The sequence below is a fragment of the Heterocephalus glaber genome, unplaced genomic scaffold (assembly GCF_053883595.1).
Source record: "Heterocephalus glaber isolate CG9 unplaced genomic scaffold, H.glaber_assembly_v1.0 deba00001773, whole genome shotgun sequence".
Taxonomy (NCBI): domain Eukaryota; kingdom Metazoa; phylum Chordata; class Mammalia; order Rodentia; family Bathyergidae; genus Heterocephalus; species Heterocephalus glaber.
Genome location: NW_028258463.1, coordinates 1,128,484 through 1,147,826, shown reverse-complemented (window position 1 = coordinate 1,147,826; position 19,343 = coordinate 1,128,484). Strand labels below are relative to the sequence as shown.

At 45.7% G+C, this 19,343-nt stretch overlaps 1 protein-coding gene across 4 annotated transcripts; it reads right to left on the bottom strand.

Annotated features, from left to right (window-relative positions):
* Window positions 1–336: 336 nt before the first annotated feature.
* CUNH17orf67 (chromosome unknown C17orf67 homolog) lies at window positions 337–19,121 on the bottom strand. Of its 4 annotated transcripts, none has more exons than XM_087202581.1 (4): window positions 18,712–19,121; window positions 17,407–17,507; window positions 2,345–2,497; window positions 337–749 (listed from the first exon to the last, which is right to left on the bottom strand). In XM_087202581.1, the coding sequence occupies exons 1-3, from the start codon at window positions 18,767–18,769 to the stop codon at window positions 2,381–2,383; spliced, it is 276 nt and encodes a 91-aa protein (XP_087058707.1). In that variant the 5' UTR covers window positions 18,770–19,121; the 3' UTR covers window positions 337–749; window positions 2,345–2,380. The 4 variants fall into 4 exon arrangements, with proteins under 4 accessions (XP_087058707.1, XP_087058704.1, XP_087058708.1 ...); XM_087202578.1 differs by having other exon boundaries at window positions 2,385–2,497; XM_087202582.1 differs by having other exon boundaries at window positions 337–745; window positions 2,366–2,497; window positions 18,712–19,120.
* Between the last annotated feature and the right edge of the window lie 222 nt (window positions 19,122–19,343).

Sequence of the window (19,343 nt, the reverse complement as noted above, 5' to 3'; positions counted from 1 at the left end):
CCTTGATTGTTCAATCTCTGACTCTGGGACTGAGGGATGGTTAAAGTGATGGGATATAGGAGTAACACCTCACTGTCCCCAGGAAATGTTTCCTTTGCCAGAAGACTAGGTGTGCATCTAGTATTGAGTTATGATCCTTTCTGAGAGATAGGTATAAACAAATCTTCTCTTTACACAGAAAAGATGGCCCTTGTGCCCAGTTGTTGGGTGTCCATATCTTCATCCACTCATGTATGCAGAGAACAGTCTTTTTTCCTATATTGGATTCACAAAGACAAATGAGAGGGAAATCTCCATCTTCTTCCAATAAGGAAAGGAAAGAGGCACCTCAGAAAGCAGATTTAACAACATCGTTTATTAGTGCAAAAATGAGAAGAAAAAATAGATAACCAAATCTCAGCAGCCCCAAGTAGGGTGCCTCACTTGTCTGAGCAAGACTCCTCCAAAGTCCTTGGGGCTCCCAGCTCCCCCACTCCCAGGAAAGACTCAGATTGTGCCCACACTTACAAACTGGTAGGAAACCCTTTGGGGCTATGTACTTTAAGCTGTTTGTTTTAATGATTTATGCAGGTTAATAAAATGAAGCAGAATATATATTTGCCATCCATCCCTGAGGCAACCTTCGCACACCCACGAGGGCCACAACTTCATGAAGTCTGAAGACGTCTGTTTCCACAGTTTAAATTCAAATGGAAGAAGGAGCCTTGTCCTGTTTTAGCATCATCCAGGTGACTGCTTATCAAAACTGGCTAGAAAAAAATCAAGAAAATTCTGTTAGGATGGTGAAGGAGGAAGAGGAGCAGATTGTCATTTTACAGTTGGGGAAAGAGAAGTCAAGCATTTCCCTCCCCATTCCGCTAATGCCTTAAGGGGACCTGGAAGCCATTTGACTCTGAATTCCAAGCTGCCACATCACTTCAGCTGTTGAGTCCTTCTTGTGTAAGGGAAACTGTATGGAGTGAGGCTTCTGAGGAGCCTTGTGGAGGGGTCTCGCTACCACAAAACTCCCCTTGCCCACCTTGCCCTACAGCAATAAGCACTTCCATTCAAGGAGCCTTTTACTAAGCCCTGTCACCACAGACAGCCTTACCCCATTTTACGATGCAGAAGTGGAGACCGGTAGAGGTGAGGCAATGTCCCCAAGGTCACAGGGAAGAGACAGAGAAAGTGGAGCTCAGTTCTGGTCAGTCCCAAAGTCTGAGCACCTAACTACTCCACGGACCTGCTTTCCAGAAGCAGCCAAGCGAGAGCTTCCGGTGATGGAAGATGACAAAGGTCCTCGGTACAGGAGAAGGCAACAGCCTGGGAGTCAGGAGCTGGTCCCAGGTGCAAACAAACACTGATTTGATCAGCACTCCAGGCTGGAGGGACCCAAAGAATGATGTCACCTCCGCCTCATGAGCCTTGCATGTAAGAACTTCTAGTCCACTGTCAGCGGAGCAGCCTCTAACTCTCTGAGAAAGCTTCTCACAAGGGCTCCACACACTTGTAGGACCAAGCAGAGTAGCCACAGAAAGCTCACAGGACTTGGAGTTGTCAGGAGCCTGACATACCAACCTCTGCCTTCATCGTGACCTACTAGCTCCTCCAGAAAATGGGGTTAAGATACATGCCCTCAATGATGCAGGGTGCTATGAGGTCCAGGGAGGTCATAGCATCCTGGAAATTACAGCATGCTGCTCTAAGGCACTGTCCCTGTTCCAATTCACAGCAGCACAAAGACCAACAGAGATATAAGATCGCCCTGCAGCACAGAGGATAAAGCACTGATTATGTCCTGTCCTGCTTGGTCCATGAGAATTGCAGAGGAGGAATGAAATTCACTGGGGTTAAGCTCTAATGAGATTTTGCTACCTTGAGTAATTAGATTTGAAAAGGGGGGAAGAAGGTGGTGACAGTCAGGGAGAAGCTATCGTCCTCATCTAGGGACAGGGTGTGCGGGGTGTACTGGGAATGCTGAACAGGAGCAGGGGACAGGAAGAGCCAGCCAGCCAGGTAGGCTGCGAAGTTGCTGCTGGAAGTTTGTGGGGAAGGAGAGGAGACCCGAGAGGAAAGATGCTGGTCCTGGTGACTATGGCGATGACTGGGTGGGTGCCACAGGTCAGGTGGATACTGACCACAGCCGGAGAGACCCAAGCCTCACTGATCCAGCTTCAGATTTCATAGTCATCTATTCTGCATGGCAAATACCGTCCCATCCTTCCCCTTGTGGGATCTCTTGGTGACCCGGTAGGCTCCCCTATGCTCCCCAAGCTCCTCTCACTGACTCCCACCTATACAACCACTACACAGGTCGGGTCCCCCAGCACCCCAGTCCCAGGGGTCTCCCAGCCAGGCACCCCACCAAGGAAGACCTGACACACACCCAGGGCCCCCAGCCCTACACGGGGTGCACTGTGTTCCTGTCACAGTGGGGCTTGCAGTGAGGGTTCAGCCAGTGCTCCAGGAACTGCTCCTCGGCATGGTGCTCCAGGGCCAGGAGGTGGTGCAGGTGCTCCTGTGGGGACAGACCACAAGTGAGGGGGACTGCCCGTGCAGGGACAGCGGGAGGGCACTGCTTCCTAATGTGAGTTAGCCTGTCCCGGGAGGGCAGGAGGAGCCGCCTCGGTCTCTCCCCACCCCCAGTAGGGATGACCCATCAGACCCACTGCCTAGGGGTAAATGGAGAAGCCCTGGGATAGGCTGGCAGTGCAGGGTGGAGGGGCATGGAATCTGTGAAAAGCCCACTGGAGGGGATGGGGCCAACCACCCTAGAGGGGGTTCAGTTGCCCCGCAATCCAAAAACTAATTCACCACTAGTTTACACCCTAGAGCCTCCCCCTGTATCAGGGGAGTCACCTGGGGCCTTAGGAGACAGAGATAGGGCATCAATGTTAAATCATCCAAGGGTCTGGGGTGGGGATGGAAAATTTGCGTTTCTAACAAGTTACTAGCCCACCTGACTCCACTGTCCCTGTGAGGACGTGAGAAAGCTACACCAGGAAAGCTGTATGAGAATGTTCATAGCATGCTTGGTGTGGAGGTGCGCGCCTATAATCTCAGCACTCAGGAGGTTGAGGCAGGAGAGTCACTGAGAGTTCAAGGCTAGCCTGTGCTACAAAATGAGTTCAAAGCCAGCCTGAACTACCTAGTGAGACACTGTCTCAAAAAATTTTTTTTAAAAATAAAGAATGTTTGTAGCAGCAATGACTGCAAGAACCAAGTACTGGGAACATGCCATGTGTCCACTGATGGGAGAATGGGCCAAGAGGCAGCGGTAGGTCTTACCGTGGGATATCACACAGCAGTGAACATAAGCTCATTAGGGCTACGTACAGCAACAGAGGTGGTCTTATAAATAGCACAACTCACGAAAAGAGCAAGTCCAAGTAGGCTACATTTGAGGTATGATGATATTTTTATAAAAATCACAACATGTCTAACTAAATCAGGTAGTACTTATGGCTCCATGCATTGGCGATCAAATCATCTTTTTTATTTTTTTTTCTATTTTTTTTTCCAGTACCGGGGATTGAACTTGGATCCTTGCGATTTCAAGGCAGGTGGCCTAACCACTGAGCTAAATCCCCAGCCCCTCAAATCATCTTTTTTAAAAGGTAAGAGATAACCAGAAGAAAGTAGAGTTGCTATACTAATATCAAACAAATTGACTTTAAAACAAAACATGTCGGTAGAGGGGCATTTTGTAAAAACAATCTGGCATTTCCTCAAAATATTAAACATAGTTATCATTTGTGCTCCTGGGTGTGTACCCAAGAGATATGAAGATAAATATACACCCTTGTTCATCATAGCAAAAGAGCAGGAACAACCCAAGGATCCATCAACATGAATGGGTAGATAAGATGTGGGTCTTCTATATTATGGAATGTTTTTCAATTTTTATTATTAGTGCATGTTTGTAGTACATAATGATTGCCTTCATCACTGGAAGTTGGTACACACAACACATCTTAATTCTTTTTATTTCCCTTTTCCTTCCCTTCTTCCATCCCTCCCCGCCCCCACCACGGAAAGTTAATCAGTGACAGTGAAAAGGAATCACACTCTGATGCATGCTACAACATGGTTAGACCTTGCAAAGATCATGCTAAGTGAAAGAAGCCAGGCACAAAGGTCACATGGTGTGTGGTTCCACTTCTGAGAAAAGTAGCCAGTCCTCCACACTGACATGTCAAAGGCAGGAAGCTGCTCCTGGCCCTGTCCCATGCACCTCTGTGCCCAGCACCTCCCAAGCCAGGACACCGACCCGCAGTGTCTCCCTCACCCTCAAGCTCACTCTAGTCCTGAGCATAGGGACCTTGAGTCTGTCTCCTGAACAGTTCTCCAGCACCCTTCTCTGACCGCCGCTTCTGCAGGGCAGGTTTCACGGCGCGTCCACCAAGGCTACGGCAACCTCCCTGTCCTCATGTGTCACTCGGCGGCGAGTTCCTCCTACCGTCCTTCCTGCACCCTCATGGTGACCCACCAGGGTCACTACTGTCCTCGGAAGACTTCACCAGTCCTGTCTGCCTTCCAGAGGGCAGGAAGTGACAGCCACATCCCCTGGGGTTGGTCTGAGGCTCAGCCTTCTGTATCTGCATATTCAACCAACCAGACTTAGCCCTACAATAGTTGCCACCATACTGCATCTATACAGGCTTCACTTTTTGCCATTATTCCCTCAACAATAAAATACAACTATGACTTACATTGCATCTACATTGCATTAGGTATTGTAAGTAACCTAGAGATCATTTAAAGTGCACTGGGAAATGTATATAGATTATACACAAATCCTTCTCTATTTTACATAAGGGACTTAAGCATCCTCTGATTTTGGAATCCATGGGTACTCCGAATAAGTACAGAGACTGTACTTGTAAGCCAGCAGGGGAGGACAGCACCTTGTAGGATCTTCCACCTTCCCCCACTCTTCACCATAGTGAGGAGTCCCCTCTAGCTCTGTCCACAGCCGCCATTTAGCCTTTGCTAAACTCTGAGCTTCTCTAGAACCAGTTTCTCCCTCAGGTGGTTCACCTGTGGATACTGTAATGATACCTACTGCTCAGAGCCATGTGTGCAGGCTAAGGGACCCACTGAAGACTCTTCTGGCACCCAGGGTAATGGTTTATATCTAGCTTTCCCCCCGCCCCTAAGCCTCAAGAACTCACAATGGGGCTTTTGGGAAATGGCTAGATCATGGGTGGGTGATAACTGGATTAGTCCACTGACTGGATTAGCATAGTTCTGGGTGTAGGTGATGGGAAAGCCCAGTCTAGGTGTGTGTGGCACCAAGCAATAGCCTGGTATCCTGAATGGGATAAAAAGGGAAAGGAAGGCTTGCTGCTGGCTGCCTCCTGCCTGATACACCATGAGCTGTTTCTCCTCTGCGATGCCCCACTGCCAATGACACCCTGCCTTGGAGCCAGCTGACTATAAACTGAAACCTCTACAAACTGTGAGCTGAAAGAAAACTCCCCCTTGTGGTTATCTGATACTTTGTCCCAGAAATGAGAAAGTAACTAAGAGGGAAGCCATGACCACCCAGAGGCCTACAGGTCTCAGGGTAGAAGGTGTCAAGGAGCCCCTTAGACCTGGACCCTGGGGAGGGCCGCTGTAGTCCTGGAGGGCTGCCACCTCTGCAGAGCAGGGGGAACAGGGACAGATATCCCAGCCTCTTTCTCCTCCTGCTTCAGTCTTCTGCTAAGCTCATTCTGAAGCCAAGTGTGAGGGAACAAGGTAAGACAGCCCACAGGGGTCAGCCTTGCTCTGATAGACATCTGAATGCTGTGCTTATGGGGTATGAGCTAGTGCAAAAGTGTGCATGAAACAGATTGAAATAAATATGTTTGGTAATCCAAAGCAGCAGGCCATTCATCAGAGAAACGGCCTTCACCTTGACAGAGAGCAGACACATTGGATTATACAGTGTTTTTGACAAGATTTAATTATTTGAGCATATACCTATATCAGAAAAATCTTAAACCATGGAAACCATCTGATGGCTTTGAAAAAGAGCCTAGTTTGGAACTTTAAATCTTTATGTTTCTAGAATGTTCTAGGAACTCTGCATCCTATCTTAAATATAGTCATTATAAAAGACAAAAAGGAATATGCAGTGGAATGAATTATGAAGTCTCCAACTTTTCTGAATTTTTCATTCCCCCATGCAGTCTGAATTTGTTTGGTGATGGTGGTTGTTTTACATATCAAAACACACAGGGAATCCTGGCAGGGTGTCTCTGGGTCAGCCAGGGTGAAGGGTAGCTGGTGAGAGAGCTCCTTGTGGGTCCCAACAGTGACGCCCCAGCTGCTTGAGGGATGTGTTTGTGACTTTTGGACTAAGTTCCTGCCCTGTCCAGAGAGTGTTTGGCCAGAAGAATGGTACATGGGAAGAACAGGAAGGCAGCTTGGAATCTGGTAAATAAGAAACAACAGTTCCCCAGCACATAGCTTTAGTTGTCCAACTAGTCCATGGAAGCAGAACACTAAAGGAAACCCATGTTCCCTTGTCTTTGCTTGCCTGTTTACCAGGAGGTATGGCATAGAGGCTATGAGGTCTGCGTTCCCTTCAAATCCAGACCTGGCCAATATTGCTTTACCTCCCCAGCCTCCATGTGCCATCTATAAGATGGGAATAGCAGGTGCACTACTTCACTGGTTAGTAAGATTACATGAGAGCATATAAATAAAGCTCAGTGTCAACTAAGTAGCCTGCATTCATCCCTCTGTACCATTCTCTCCCCTCTTTCACCTGGCCCTGTGACCCAGATCCCATTGGCTTCCAGCTGGGCTTATCCAGCAGGGATTGGAGGGTAGGAGGAGAGAGGGGCCGGAGTATTTAGTTCCCGGCTCCTAGGAAAGTCACAGCAGGCTGGCTCATGCTTCTCCTAAAGTCACAGCTCCTGGAGGGCTGTCCCCCCTCATGCTAGGAACCATGCTTTCCCCTCACTCTTCCATGCATAGGGCCTCTTGACCCAGATCTTTTATTATTTCTTGTTGGTTTACCTGAATTCTGCTCACATTTTTATAAAACATCTCTTTTAAATTTCCCAAATTTAAATTTTCCAGTTTCCAAGGTGGAGACCTGATGGTACAGGGTCTTGGCATACAATTCCTGGCGCATGGTAGAAATCTAATACATGTAAACTGCTCATTTTTGTTACCATCAGATAAGCAAAATCTGAGTACATGTGGAGGTTATGGAGTTGAGCATCTTTCCCAGGAGCTGGTCCACAGGCAACTTGCACTGTTGAATGAAAACCACAGCAGCCTTCCTCAAAGTGTAGTCCATGCTCCCTAAGGGGTCCATGAGGTCAATGCAACTTTCAGAAAAGTCCTCAGACATTGTATGCCTCCTTGCTGTATTGGCATTGGCACTGATGTATCAGTAGGTAAATGCCTGGTGCCTTCCCAGAGATCCGGGCAGCAGTACCCACTGTGCCAGTGGATACTGGGTCCTTTACCACCACACACTCACAGTTACAAAAATAAAATGTTCCATAAGTACCAGCTTCCCTGAAGAATGTGCTGATAAAGCAGGAGAGAGGGGTCCACCAGGAGCACCCAGGCAGCACTGTGCTGCATGACCAAGTCCAGTGGTTTGCACACACAAACACGTTTGTGCAACTGTTGGTGGCAGGGACTGAAGTAGTCATACTGTATGTACATATTTGGCAGATAGCTTGAAAATGAGCCAACCAAGCTGTCACTCAAGGAAAACAATGGACAGGATTTGTTGCTAAATAATATGATCTGAGCTCTCTGGAGGAAATTAAGATTTTTGGAAAACTTGCATCTGCTACCATGCGGTTGACCACTTTGGGTAGAGGGGCACACACCTGAAATGTCCAGCTACTTGGGAGGCTGAAGCAGGAAGATTGTAAGTTCAAAGGCAACCTGGGCAACTTAGCAAGACCATCTCTCAAAATAAAATTAAAAAGGGCAGGGAAAGCACCTAAGAGATGACACACCTTTGGGTCTGACCTCCAGTACTGCAAAACTAGAAAATAGAATAAAATGGCTGAGGGTGTAGTTTAGTGGTAGAACCCTTGCAAGGCCCTGGATTCAGTCTCTAGCATAGCAAATATAAAAAGACTTTACTGATGAGATCACCGGTGATATTAACAAATCTCACCAATAATATACAGCACCTTTTGTGATTAGATGCTCATTTGTATCCTTACTTATTTAATCCCTGTCTCACTCAAATAACCAGCCAGTGCTTTTGTTTTGTTTTGTTCTGTTTTGTTTTGTTTTGTGTTGTGTTGAGAAACATGTTCGCTTTATGTTACCCAGGATGGTATCAAACTCCTGGACTCAAGCAAGCCTCCTGTTTCAGCCTCCTGAGTAGCAAGGACTGCAGATACATGCCAACACACCCAGCCCAGTTAGATTTTTTTTTTTTTTTTGTAGCAGAAAGCAAAATATCCCTGATCTATGACTTAGTGCCTAGCACACAGTAAGAGCTCGATACAACTCACTGGAGAAATGAATTAATGAAATACCTGCTGTGTCACTATAATCTTACCAAAACCTCCTTGGAACATTTCTCAACATCTGTGTCAGTCTGCTCATTATAACAGTTGAGGCCAGAAGTACATAAAAAGCATCAAAAGCAATATCTATTTCACACTCCTAAACAGCAGCTGAAATCATCGTTGAAGAAAAACAACCAAAATAGACACACAGGGAGAACAAGAGAAAAACCAGCGCTGGTTTCCATGACATCTCACTATTTATTTAAAATGTTAGGAAAATGAATATGCCACAAAGGCCTAAAAGAGATCATTACTCAAAGATGAAAAGCCAAACTGCAAATCTGCTAAAAACCACAAGTTCAACAATTGCATTGGCTGAGTTAGAAATGACCTGGCATTAATGATAATCTCAAATGTTCCTGGACTGAGAAAGAAGGGTTAGATGGAAAATAGGTTCTAATTTCTTTAGATTCCTTTTGACAAGGGGGTGGGGAACAACAACACAAAAACCAGTATTTGTGTTCCATGTCAGATGCCAACTGCAATGACTCTAAGTAAATAATTTCCCCATAACTGGAAAGGAAAATAATTTCCCAGTAGTTAGAGTGGAAGTAGACCCTTCCATGCAAGTAGACCCATTCAAGTAGAATCCCAGTAGACCTTTTTGATGACCCTGGAGAAGTACGATAATGAAAATTAAATACCCACCAGAATCTGATCTGAGAATCATAAAGTGGACAGTTTAATCTATCTACCTAACTATCCTCTAGGCTGGAATTTTTTTTTCCCAAGAAGACAAAATCCTTTCCTGTGATATTTGGGCAGAAGTAGAGGCCCATTAACATTGTGGAAGAAGCACAAGGTTCTGAGTTCGATCCCCCATACAGGAAAAAAAAAAACATTTTGGAAGAATTATTTTGCTCATTGTTAAAAGCAAAGTAATCACATAGGTAGGAGGATGGCTCAGAACTTAACTGGGGCTCTCAGGTTCTGCCTTACAGGAAGGCAGATCAGCACTGGGCGTGATTAGCATCTCAGCTACTCTGGACTATCTTTGAGATCTTGGGGAATAGGAGAGGGTAACGGAGTTACTATTTACATTTGTCAAGGGGCTAAACATGAAAGCATATATTATGAAGACTACTTACAATAAAGCTAATATGATTTATACTTGCCCCACAAGAACATTCCAGAAAAGAACATGGGCCAAAATGGCAGGCTTCCTAGAAAGGCAAATTCCCAGGCACACAAGGGTTTACAAATACAATCACAAAAGTCATCATTTAAGCTTGAATGTCATCTTTTTAGAGAATTTCCATGGTTCACCCTCACATTTGGCAAACAATGTGTTCCCTAAAATTGGGGAATATGAGGAGAAGTTTAATAAGTTTAAGTGAGCGGATAGAAAAGATTTCTGTGAAATAACCTCCAGGTTTGACAATTGACTTGTGTTGCACAAAACTGCCCCCCAGGAGAGGAGCAGAAAAAGGAATGGAAATAAGCATGATGAGTATTTTGTAGATGCCAAGAGTATGCTGATGCTGGGGACCCAGAAGTGAAACATGCTGCCTGTCTCCTCAAGGAACTTAGAACGGTCTAGCAGGAGAGACAAAAATGTCAAAAATAGCAACACTGTGCTGCAAGTGCCATGGATTCACTAGGGAGAGACAAGGCAACAGGAAGGCCTCTCAAGAGGGCATCAGTTAAAGTGAGTCTCTGTTGCTGAATCAGAGTTAACTAGGTAACCAGGAGCAGAAGAAAGAAGTACAAAGATAAGCTGCTTCTCTCCATAGATGTCCAAAGTCAGTGAACGGAACTGCACTGCCCATACCGAACCCTGCGAGCCATTGTTTATCCCTCCTCCTCTCTCCCCTCAACGTCTCCTCCTGCCCCAGTGATACCCAACTGTCTCCAATTGAACCCCCATCATCCTGCTCCCATGATAGCGTCCCCTGGAGACTTGTACTAAAATGCTCTCTGGGAAGACAGGGACATAAAGTGTCAAAACTTTGCACATGCATGAGCGTGTGTGTGTGTGTGTGTGTTACTGAGGATTGAACTCAGGGTGTGCTGAGCTATGTCCCAAGCCCTATTTTGTTTTATTTTATTTTACTTTGAGACAGTCTCACTAAATTCCCCAGACTGTCATCAAACTCAAGGTCCTTCTGCCTCAGTCTCTCTAGTAGGTGAGATTGTAGACATGTACCACCACACCCAGCTAAATTGCCAAAACTCTTCTGCAAGTTAATTTAAGTATATAAGAAATGCTTTTAAAACATTCATCCCTTTGGTTCTAACAAGCTATTTCTGGAAATATATTCATAATACAGCATTTTGTGCAATAAAAAATATTCAGTGTTGTTTATACAGAAAAATTTTGGAAATGAGCCAACTAACAAAAGAGGATGATAATTCAGTAACATCAGGGTTGTAGTTTATAATAATATGAATGTATGTGTTATAACATTAACAGAAAAACCAGGAAGCAAATGTGCATATGCTATTTTTTAAAATATAAATAAAAAGACTAGAAAGAATTATATTTTCAAGTGTCAATGTTGTGTTCAAGGAGAGGGAATGGGATTACAGCTGATTTTCTTCTTTCAACCTTCTTGCTTTCTAATTTTTGCTATAATAAATGTGAATGTTTCAAATTTTTAATTACACAAGTAATACACAAACTCATTAAAAAAAACACATTGTTGTTTAAAATTCAAACATCAAATGTAAAGTTCAGTAGATTTCCATCTACAAACCTAGTCTCCCCAATGAACTGATACAGTTAACAGTCAACTGGTGGTGCACTCCTGTAATCCCAGCCCTTAGGAGGCAGAAGCAGTAGGATTGCCGTGAGTTCAAGGCCAGCTTGGGCTACATAGTGAGCTCAAGAACAACCTGAACTGCATAGCAAGACCCTGTCTCAAAAAACCAAAATAGAACCAACAAAAGTCAACTGATTGTCTCTGTAGGCCTTTTTCTAGAAATTTACATGCTGTTATGGTTTAGATCTAGGATGTTCTCCAAATTTCTCCTGTATGTGTGGAGGGTGACTGGATCGTGGGGTGCTATACCACGCTCATGGATGGATTCATCCTCTGCTGAGTTCCATGGCCCAAGTGTGTGGTCAGGAGGTGGGGCCCAGGTAGACCTGGGGGTGTGACCCAGAAGGGTCTATCTCCCTCCACAGCTGCTAACTTCTCTCTCTGCTTCTGGGCCACTGTGAAGTGAGCAGCTTTTCCTCTGCTATGCTCCTCTACCATCCTGTTTCTACCTTGGAGCTGACCATGGACTAAAAATGTGAGTCTAAATAAACCTTTTAAGTTATAGGTGTGAAGTATTATGTCCCGGTGACAAGAAATTATCTAAGACCCATGCATCTAGATATGCGTAGGCAAATATACAATATTGTTTTGTGAATACAGTCATCCCCCACTGTCCATGAGGGATACATTCCCGACCCCTAGTGGATGCCTGAAACTCTGAGTAGTGCCGAGCCCTATACGTCCTGTTCCCTGTACATACAATGCCTCCGATAAAATTTAATTTAAAAACCAGGCAAGGCAAGAAATTAACAATAATAAATACTAAGATAGAACAATTATAACACCATGCTGTAATAAAACTTATATGGATCTGGTCTCCTCTCAATTTTTTTTCCCTTGGTGCTGGGGATCAAACACATGCTAAGCAAGCATTCCACCACTGAGCTGCAGCTCCCAAATATCTCACTGATGGTCCCCACTCTCCTTCTGGTAATGATCCAAGGTGGCACAGTGCCAACATGATGAGATGAGATAAGATGCAAGACACAGGCATGGAGACCTAGAGTCAGGCTACTCCGTCAAGCTCTCGTGAAGACCAGTCCTACAACACCGTGACTGTGACCCGCACTGGAGAGGCTAAGAAGGTGACTCACAGGCGGGCAGCAGAGGCAGTGTGGATTCGCTGGACAATCCCCGGCAGGAGGAAGCAGGAGAGAGCAAGTTTTCATCATCCTACTCAGAATGGTACACAATTTTAAACACATCAATCACTCATTTCTGGAATGTAATATTTAAGGGCTGATGTTGACGGGGAACTGCAGAAAGGGAAACAGCATATAAGGGGGAACTAACGGACAAGGAGGGTAGCACCAACTGGAAGAAGAGGAAGAGCATGACACTGGGAAAGAAGAGGTGCCAGGCGGAGCTGGGGCCAAGGGTATTGCAGGGAAAGAGGAATCTGTATGGAAAGGTGCTGAAACCAGAGAGCAACGGAAACTCTGGGTGATGAGAGCAATAGTCACCTCAGGTGGGCAGAAGTGAACACACAGGAAAGGCATGGGGCTATCGCGTCTCCAGTCCAGTGTACTCAGCCTTTGTCCTTTCATTTTTTTTATATTTTAAGAAATATTTATTAAGCCGCTACTTTTTTTTAAAGAATCTGAGTTAACATCATTAGTTAATGTCAAACACTGTGCCAACCACTTTGCATACATTCTCTCATTTCATTGTCTCAGTGAGCTTAGAGGAAGGTATTATCATTATTATCATCATCATCATTATTATTAATTTTACCTGTCTTACTTATTTTCTCATCACTGAGACACAATACCTAACACCCACCACTTAAAGAAGTAGAGGTTCACTTTGGATCATTTTTTAGGCCATGGTTGGCCAGCTCCAAGACAGGCAGCCATGGTGGAAAGGTCTAGGTGGAGGAAAGCAGCTCACATCATGGAGGCCAGGGAACAGCTGAGGGAGGAACTGGGGAAGGAAATACTCCATACCAGGCCCCGCCCCCAGGGACCCTCCTCTTCCAACCAGAGCCCACCTCCAGCAAGCCAGCAAACTACCTCATCCCCATAATTCAATCATCTTTCAAAGGTTCCACCTGTGAGTGCATGAGGTTTTGCGAGGACATCTAGATAAAAATAATACCCCATTTTATAGATGAGAAGATTGAAGATTTAAGAGAAGTTAAACAATTTGACCTCAGTATGATAGCCAGTAAGAAGTGAGCCAGGATTCAGAAAAGGCAACTATGGCCCACTGTTAATTACTACCCATGTTGTTTTTGTGAAAAATCTTACATATGGTTATTAAAAATTTTTTTTAATTGGTTGCTTAATGTCTCCCAAAATTTTGTGTTCATTTGGGACATATGAATGTAAACTTTTTTTGAAAATGGGGTATTTATAGAAGTTATCAAATTAAAATAAAGTCATACTGGATTAAGATGTTCTAGATCCAAGGACTATCTACTAAGTGCTATTTTTATTTTACAGAAAAGGGAAATGTGGACACACAATCACAAAGGAAGAAGGTTGTATGACAACAGAGATTGCAAATAATGCAGCTGTAAGCCAAGAAACACCAAGGATGGCCAGCAGCCACCAGATTCTAGGAGAGGGGCATGGGACAGATGAACAGCTCTCCCTCCGTGCCCCTGGAAGGAGCTAACCCTGCCAACACTTGGTTCCAAATGCTTTCCACACAATAGTTCCTTCTAAATCAAGGGTTCTCAGATTCCTAACTCCTTCCTGCCTGTGCTGTTAAGATGTGAACCCTCATGGCAGTTCTGACCGCCAGCCTCCTTCCTGACCAAAGGTCAGTCTCAATGGCTTCTCATGACCTGCTGACAAATGGAGGCCATCATACTTCTTGCTCAGATTTGACTATGAGTACATGGCCTGCTGCTCGGTTAAGGAAATAACATGCATGCCAGTGATTGGTATTAGTAATTTTGCTTTCAATAAATCCATGAAAAGGAAAGAAAGCAAGAACCAGGGAGAGTGACCTGATTAAACAGTAAGTGGAGGATGCTGAAGACTTCTGGGCACCATGAGAAGAGGAGGCCCTGGGTTTCTTCAGGAGACCCCCTCCTTTCTACGTGCCTCTAAATAAGCCCCTCGGCTCCCCCCCACCCAAGATGATATTCTGCTGCCCATGGCTCTTCCTCTGAGTTTCAAACTGCACCAAGAAACCAGGGTCACCCTAAGGCTCTGTCCAGAACCCCAGAATATGAGACCCGGAATGAACCTGCTAGGTCAGATTCTAGGCCAACCTCTGCATCTTGCAGATGAGAAAACCGGGCTCTCGAAAGAGGAGATGACTCGCCCCCAATCCACATCTAGCTAGAGGCAGACTGTGGGTGGAAATAGTGCTGCGTGGAATCTTCTTTCTAGCTCACTTCCACCCACTTCATGGCCTGAGAACCCCTCCACCCTTCAGGTCCCTTCTGGGGAGACATGGGCCCTGGGAAGCTCTCCTATGCCCCTTGTCCTGCTAGTTAAAGATCAAGGCGCTGGCCCCTCAGAAGGCACTGTCCCCTTGTACCAGACAGCCCATTAGAGGAGTGGAACCAGGCTGGGACCCTCGGGTTCCTCCACACAATGGGCAGCTTGAATGAGGATCATCACAGTGCTCTTTCCTTCTCCATGCCCAGAGCTTGGAAGGGTACAGTCCATGCAAAATCTAACTTACTAGGTCTCCGTCTTGATCGGCACCCACTACTCAGCCCTTACTCTGTCTAAACAGTGTCTAAACAACTAAGATTCTTGATCTCCACACTGCTCACTTCAACATGGACTGTTTTCTAAATGCTTTTGAGTTCCCAACTGGACCACGGATTCAGTAGCACATGTAGTTGATTGCTCCCAGAAGGCCCAGCACAGTGGTTCGTTCCCAGCCTTGATACATGCTGGTACCTCTGAGAAGCTTCAATCCTACTCCCCATGCATACATCTAGGCCACCCTCCTGGGAGTGAGATCTTGACATCAAATATTTTTAATTCCCCAGGTGATCCAGCCAAAATTAAGAAAACTTTTTCTAGAAAAATATTACACCAGAATCTACTCATTGTTTGCTGGTGTCATTGTGGGTAAGAAAGAGACACACGTGATGAGGAAGACAAAACTTAAAAAAATAAAGCCTAAGTCATAAGTTAGATAAAACCCTGAAGGCCATAATTAATGCTCTCTGCAACCTTCCCTTTAATCCTCCCACTCCCTGTGGCTGCTGTTCTTTGCCCTGACAACTCCGTTCCAATAGATAACAGTTTTGCTACATCCTGCTTTTAAAGGAGCCTGTTTCCCTTTCTTCACTGGTCCAAGGACACCTAGATGTGCTAAGTTACAAACTGTCACTGCTTAAATAATTGCCTTTGTTCTGCTTCTGTATAAAAGAAATCACATAGCTACTGCTTGGGGCTCAGAATTTGGAGTGGCAAACTCCTCTGAGCCCACTGGCATAATAAACCTTGGTTACCCTCCACCTCTCTGAGTGCCGCACAGTTTATTTATTCGTGCGCTGTTCTTATCGTTACACAGAGTGTCACAGAATAAATGAGAAAGAGGCTACTTGGCACTCTGTGGTCTGCATGCCTCACCCTCAGCCCTACTGACATTTGAGGCAGATAATTCTATGTTGTTGGCCCCCTGTGCACTGTAGAATGTTTATCCGCATCCATGAGGTGTGCCAGCCACTATAGTTGTGACAACCAAAAATGTCTCCAGACATTGTCAAATGTTCCCAGAGGTTGAAGAGCAAAATCACCCTGGGTGACAATTGCTGGTGTAGATCGGCCACCAAACAATTGTGTATGTATTTTAATCATCAGTTAGAAGTCACAAGACCGCTTTTCCAAACTGGACTGTGTGCCTGATGATCCTGTACACCAGGGATGAGCAGGACCAAGGGCTTTACAGACTAGGGTGGGAAATGGTTGAGGGGTCAGCAGTCAGTTCTGTGTCAGTGAGTCACAGAGAATCCAGGTCAGGCAGGCAAAAAGCCATTAAGAGGAGTAGGTGGCAGTCAGGCCTGTAAAAGACTGGAACAAGCAGAAAAGCAGCCAGAGCATCAGCAAAATTACAAAGGTGGAGGCAAGAAGAGTGTCGTGTCATGGAGGATTAGGACAGGTGGTGACCACAAGGTTAGAGAAAGGAGGGGAAGGACCCACAAAGCAGGGACTGGGGAGACAAAGTCTACCACAGCCTGCGGGCTGGCCTAGCAACAGGTGGAGGCAGGGACAGGAGGCAGGAAGTGGGGCTGCAACCTTCAAGCCTACCTGCTGCGGATGCCTACGACGCAACAAGGCTCTTACTCCACAGAGCTGGGTGCAGCAGCTTCACAGCCCCTTAGGGTTAGTGGCACCTGGCACAGCAGTGACTGCTTCCCAGGCCCTCGACCAGCTTCCCCTGACACCACACCCACAGCAAGGCCAGGTACACACCACCCCACCCCTGATTCCGGGCATCCCCTCCCTGTCTCTCCTTCCTAAACCTTTGCCCTCGCTCTGTGAAAGTCAGGACAGCTGCAGCCATGGGAGGAGTCGTACACTACGCAAGGGCCGCTGAGAGCTCACAGGGCAGAGGTGAACCCACGGACCAAAGTCAGAGGAACAAGATCAGGGCAGGCATCTGAGGCAGCTGAGCCCAGAGTCTTCTGGCCCAGGCAGATGGTCGCTCACATCAGCTCCCTTAGAACCATTCTGGGGGACCCTCAGCAGCCCACTTGGGGTCCCGGGACTCCCACTGGCCCCGCTATTTCTATCTTAAATACCCTGCTCACAATAAGTGAGTCTAGCTGGCACCTCCAGAAGAGAAAACACGTGTGCAAAGGGTACAATCGCAGGTAACTCATACCTGAGGCCTTCACAGGGCTCCCATCTCCCAGCCCGTGCTGGGACCAGCACCAGGTTAGCTCAGAATGAAAGAGCACATGCATTCATTCACAGAATAGAGAAGATTGGATACAGGACCTTCCCACTGAGCTACATCCTCAGGCCGTTTTTTATTTTATTTTTTGAGACAGGATCTTGCTAAGCTACTAAATTGCCTAGGCTGGGGTGAAATTTGCAGTCTTTCTGCCTCAGCCTCCTGGAGTCCTTCCAGTGGGTTAAGGTGTGCACTACCACAGCCAGCTAATAGCATTTTCTTCAACCCGGCCAGGGCCACACACTCACCCTCATTGGCTCGTCGGGAAATCCAGGCTTGCTCAGCCTGTCCTGTCTCCGGGACCTCAGGAGCCGTTTAGCCTCTTTTTCCTTCAGAATCGGGGAGCCCTCTGAAAAATGAAGGAAGGTCTTTAGGGTCACTCACACCTGAGCTTCTTGCTCCATCTCCATGACCCAACACAAAGGATTTGGAAGTAGAATTTTGTTGCTGTTGTCTGTTTGTTTGTATTTATTTTTCTGGTACCAGGGATCAAACTCAGGACCTTGCACTTGCCAGGCAGGTGCAATGCCACTGAGCTACATCCCCAGTCCTGGAAGTAGAATTGTGGTCAGAACACAAAAGTTCTTTCCCAGAGACCTGCCCCAAAGGGTGTGACATTCCTCACAGAGGAATTTTCAGTCCTTTCTCATAAGGCCAACAAACAAGGGTTTAACAAAAGCTACACAATTTAAATCTATTTACTTTTTGCAATGGCCCTTGCATTCCTTTACAAGTCAGCATTCATTTATTGACTGTGTTCCTTGAAACATATTTTTTCAGTTCTCTAGTCTGCGTTTCTCTTCCTTCAGTTCTGCTTTAATGGGATTTTCTTTTCTAACTTCTCAATAGACAAAATCAGGGGCCTGGGATGTAACTCAGTGGCATTGTGCCTGCCCAGCAAGGGCAAGGTCCTGAGTTCCATTCCCAGTATAAAGAAGGGGGAAAAAAAGAGCTTATTCAATAGACAAAATCAAATTTGAAGTTGTTCCTGGAAGATTCCCAGTCACAACATGATTACATTAAACTCAGTTGTCACAACACTTCTCAAAGAAGAAATTATGATAGTAGAATTAAACTATGATAATAGAATCACATGCAAATGCTAAAAGAATTAACATGGCAAAAGCATATCAGATTTTGGTGATCTATGAACCCTAAAGGAAGGTAGAGTTGAGGATTTAGCAGCATTTTTGACTGGTTGGTATTGGTGCTCCAATACATTTAAAGATTTTTTTAAAAAAATAATAATATGCCTGGGATTTAGCTCAGTGGTTCCACCTCCTGCCTCTCAAGCGCAAGGTCCTGAGTTCGATCTCTGGTACCAAAATAATAATAATAATAGTAATAGTAATAATAATAACAGCAACAACATACCCCTCATGATAGTAATCCTAGAACCCTGCTCTTAAGGAACAAAAGAAAAAGCACTGAAATATCTATGCAATATATACTACATATTATTTGAAATGAGAAAAGAAAGTACCAAATACCCTATTATTGCAGTTTATCATGTTGGCCTAGAAATAGGCTGTGCTTTTTGAGCCGGTTCCCACCTGTCCCAAAAGCCAGCCAGGTGAGGGTGACGAGGACCAGAGCAGCCAGTGTCCCCATCCTGCTGCCTGCTGTCTCCACCTTGGCGGCGGAATGACTTCTCTGGGCGGAGCCGGCCAGGCTGAGGACGCCACTGCAGGCTCACACTTGTTTATACTCCAACTAGCAGCACTGGCCCTGTGACACTAAGTGTGTGTGACTCTGTCTTCCCAGGAATGACTGCTAAAACGTTTTCCTCTGAATTCCTTGAATTTTTAATCCTGGGGAAGGAAATCTGACTTCCGGAAATGACTTTAAGCAGGCTGCATGCAATATCAGCATCATGTAGACAGAAAGATCCAATATGTTCTGGCAGTGGTTTCTGAGTGTTTGTTCATCCATAGCTTTTCATTTCACTGAGGTTTGGGGTTTCTTGTATTTTTGTCTTTTCTGAGACAGGATCTACTATGTGTAGTTCAGGCTGGCCTTGAACTCCTGGTGATCCTCCTGCCTCAGCCTCCCATGTGCTGGGATTACAGGCTGCACCACCACTCCCGGCTGATTTCACTATTAATCATCTCTTGCATTTGCATCTTCTGTGACATTTTTCCAAAGCCTATCCATCAGTCCAGTTTGAACCTTCCCGTTGCCCTCA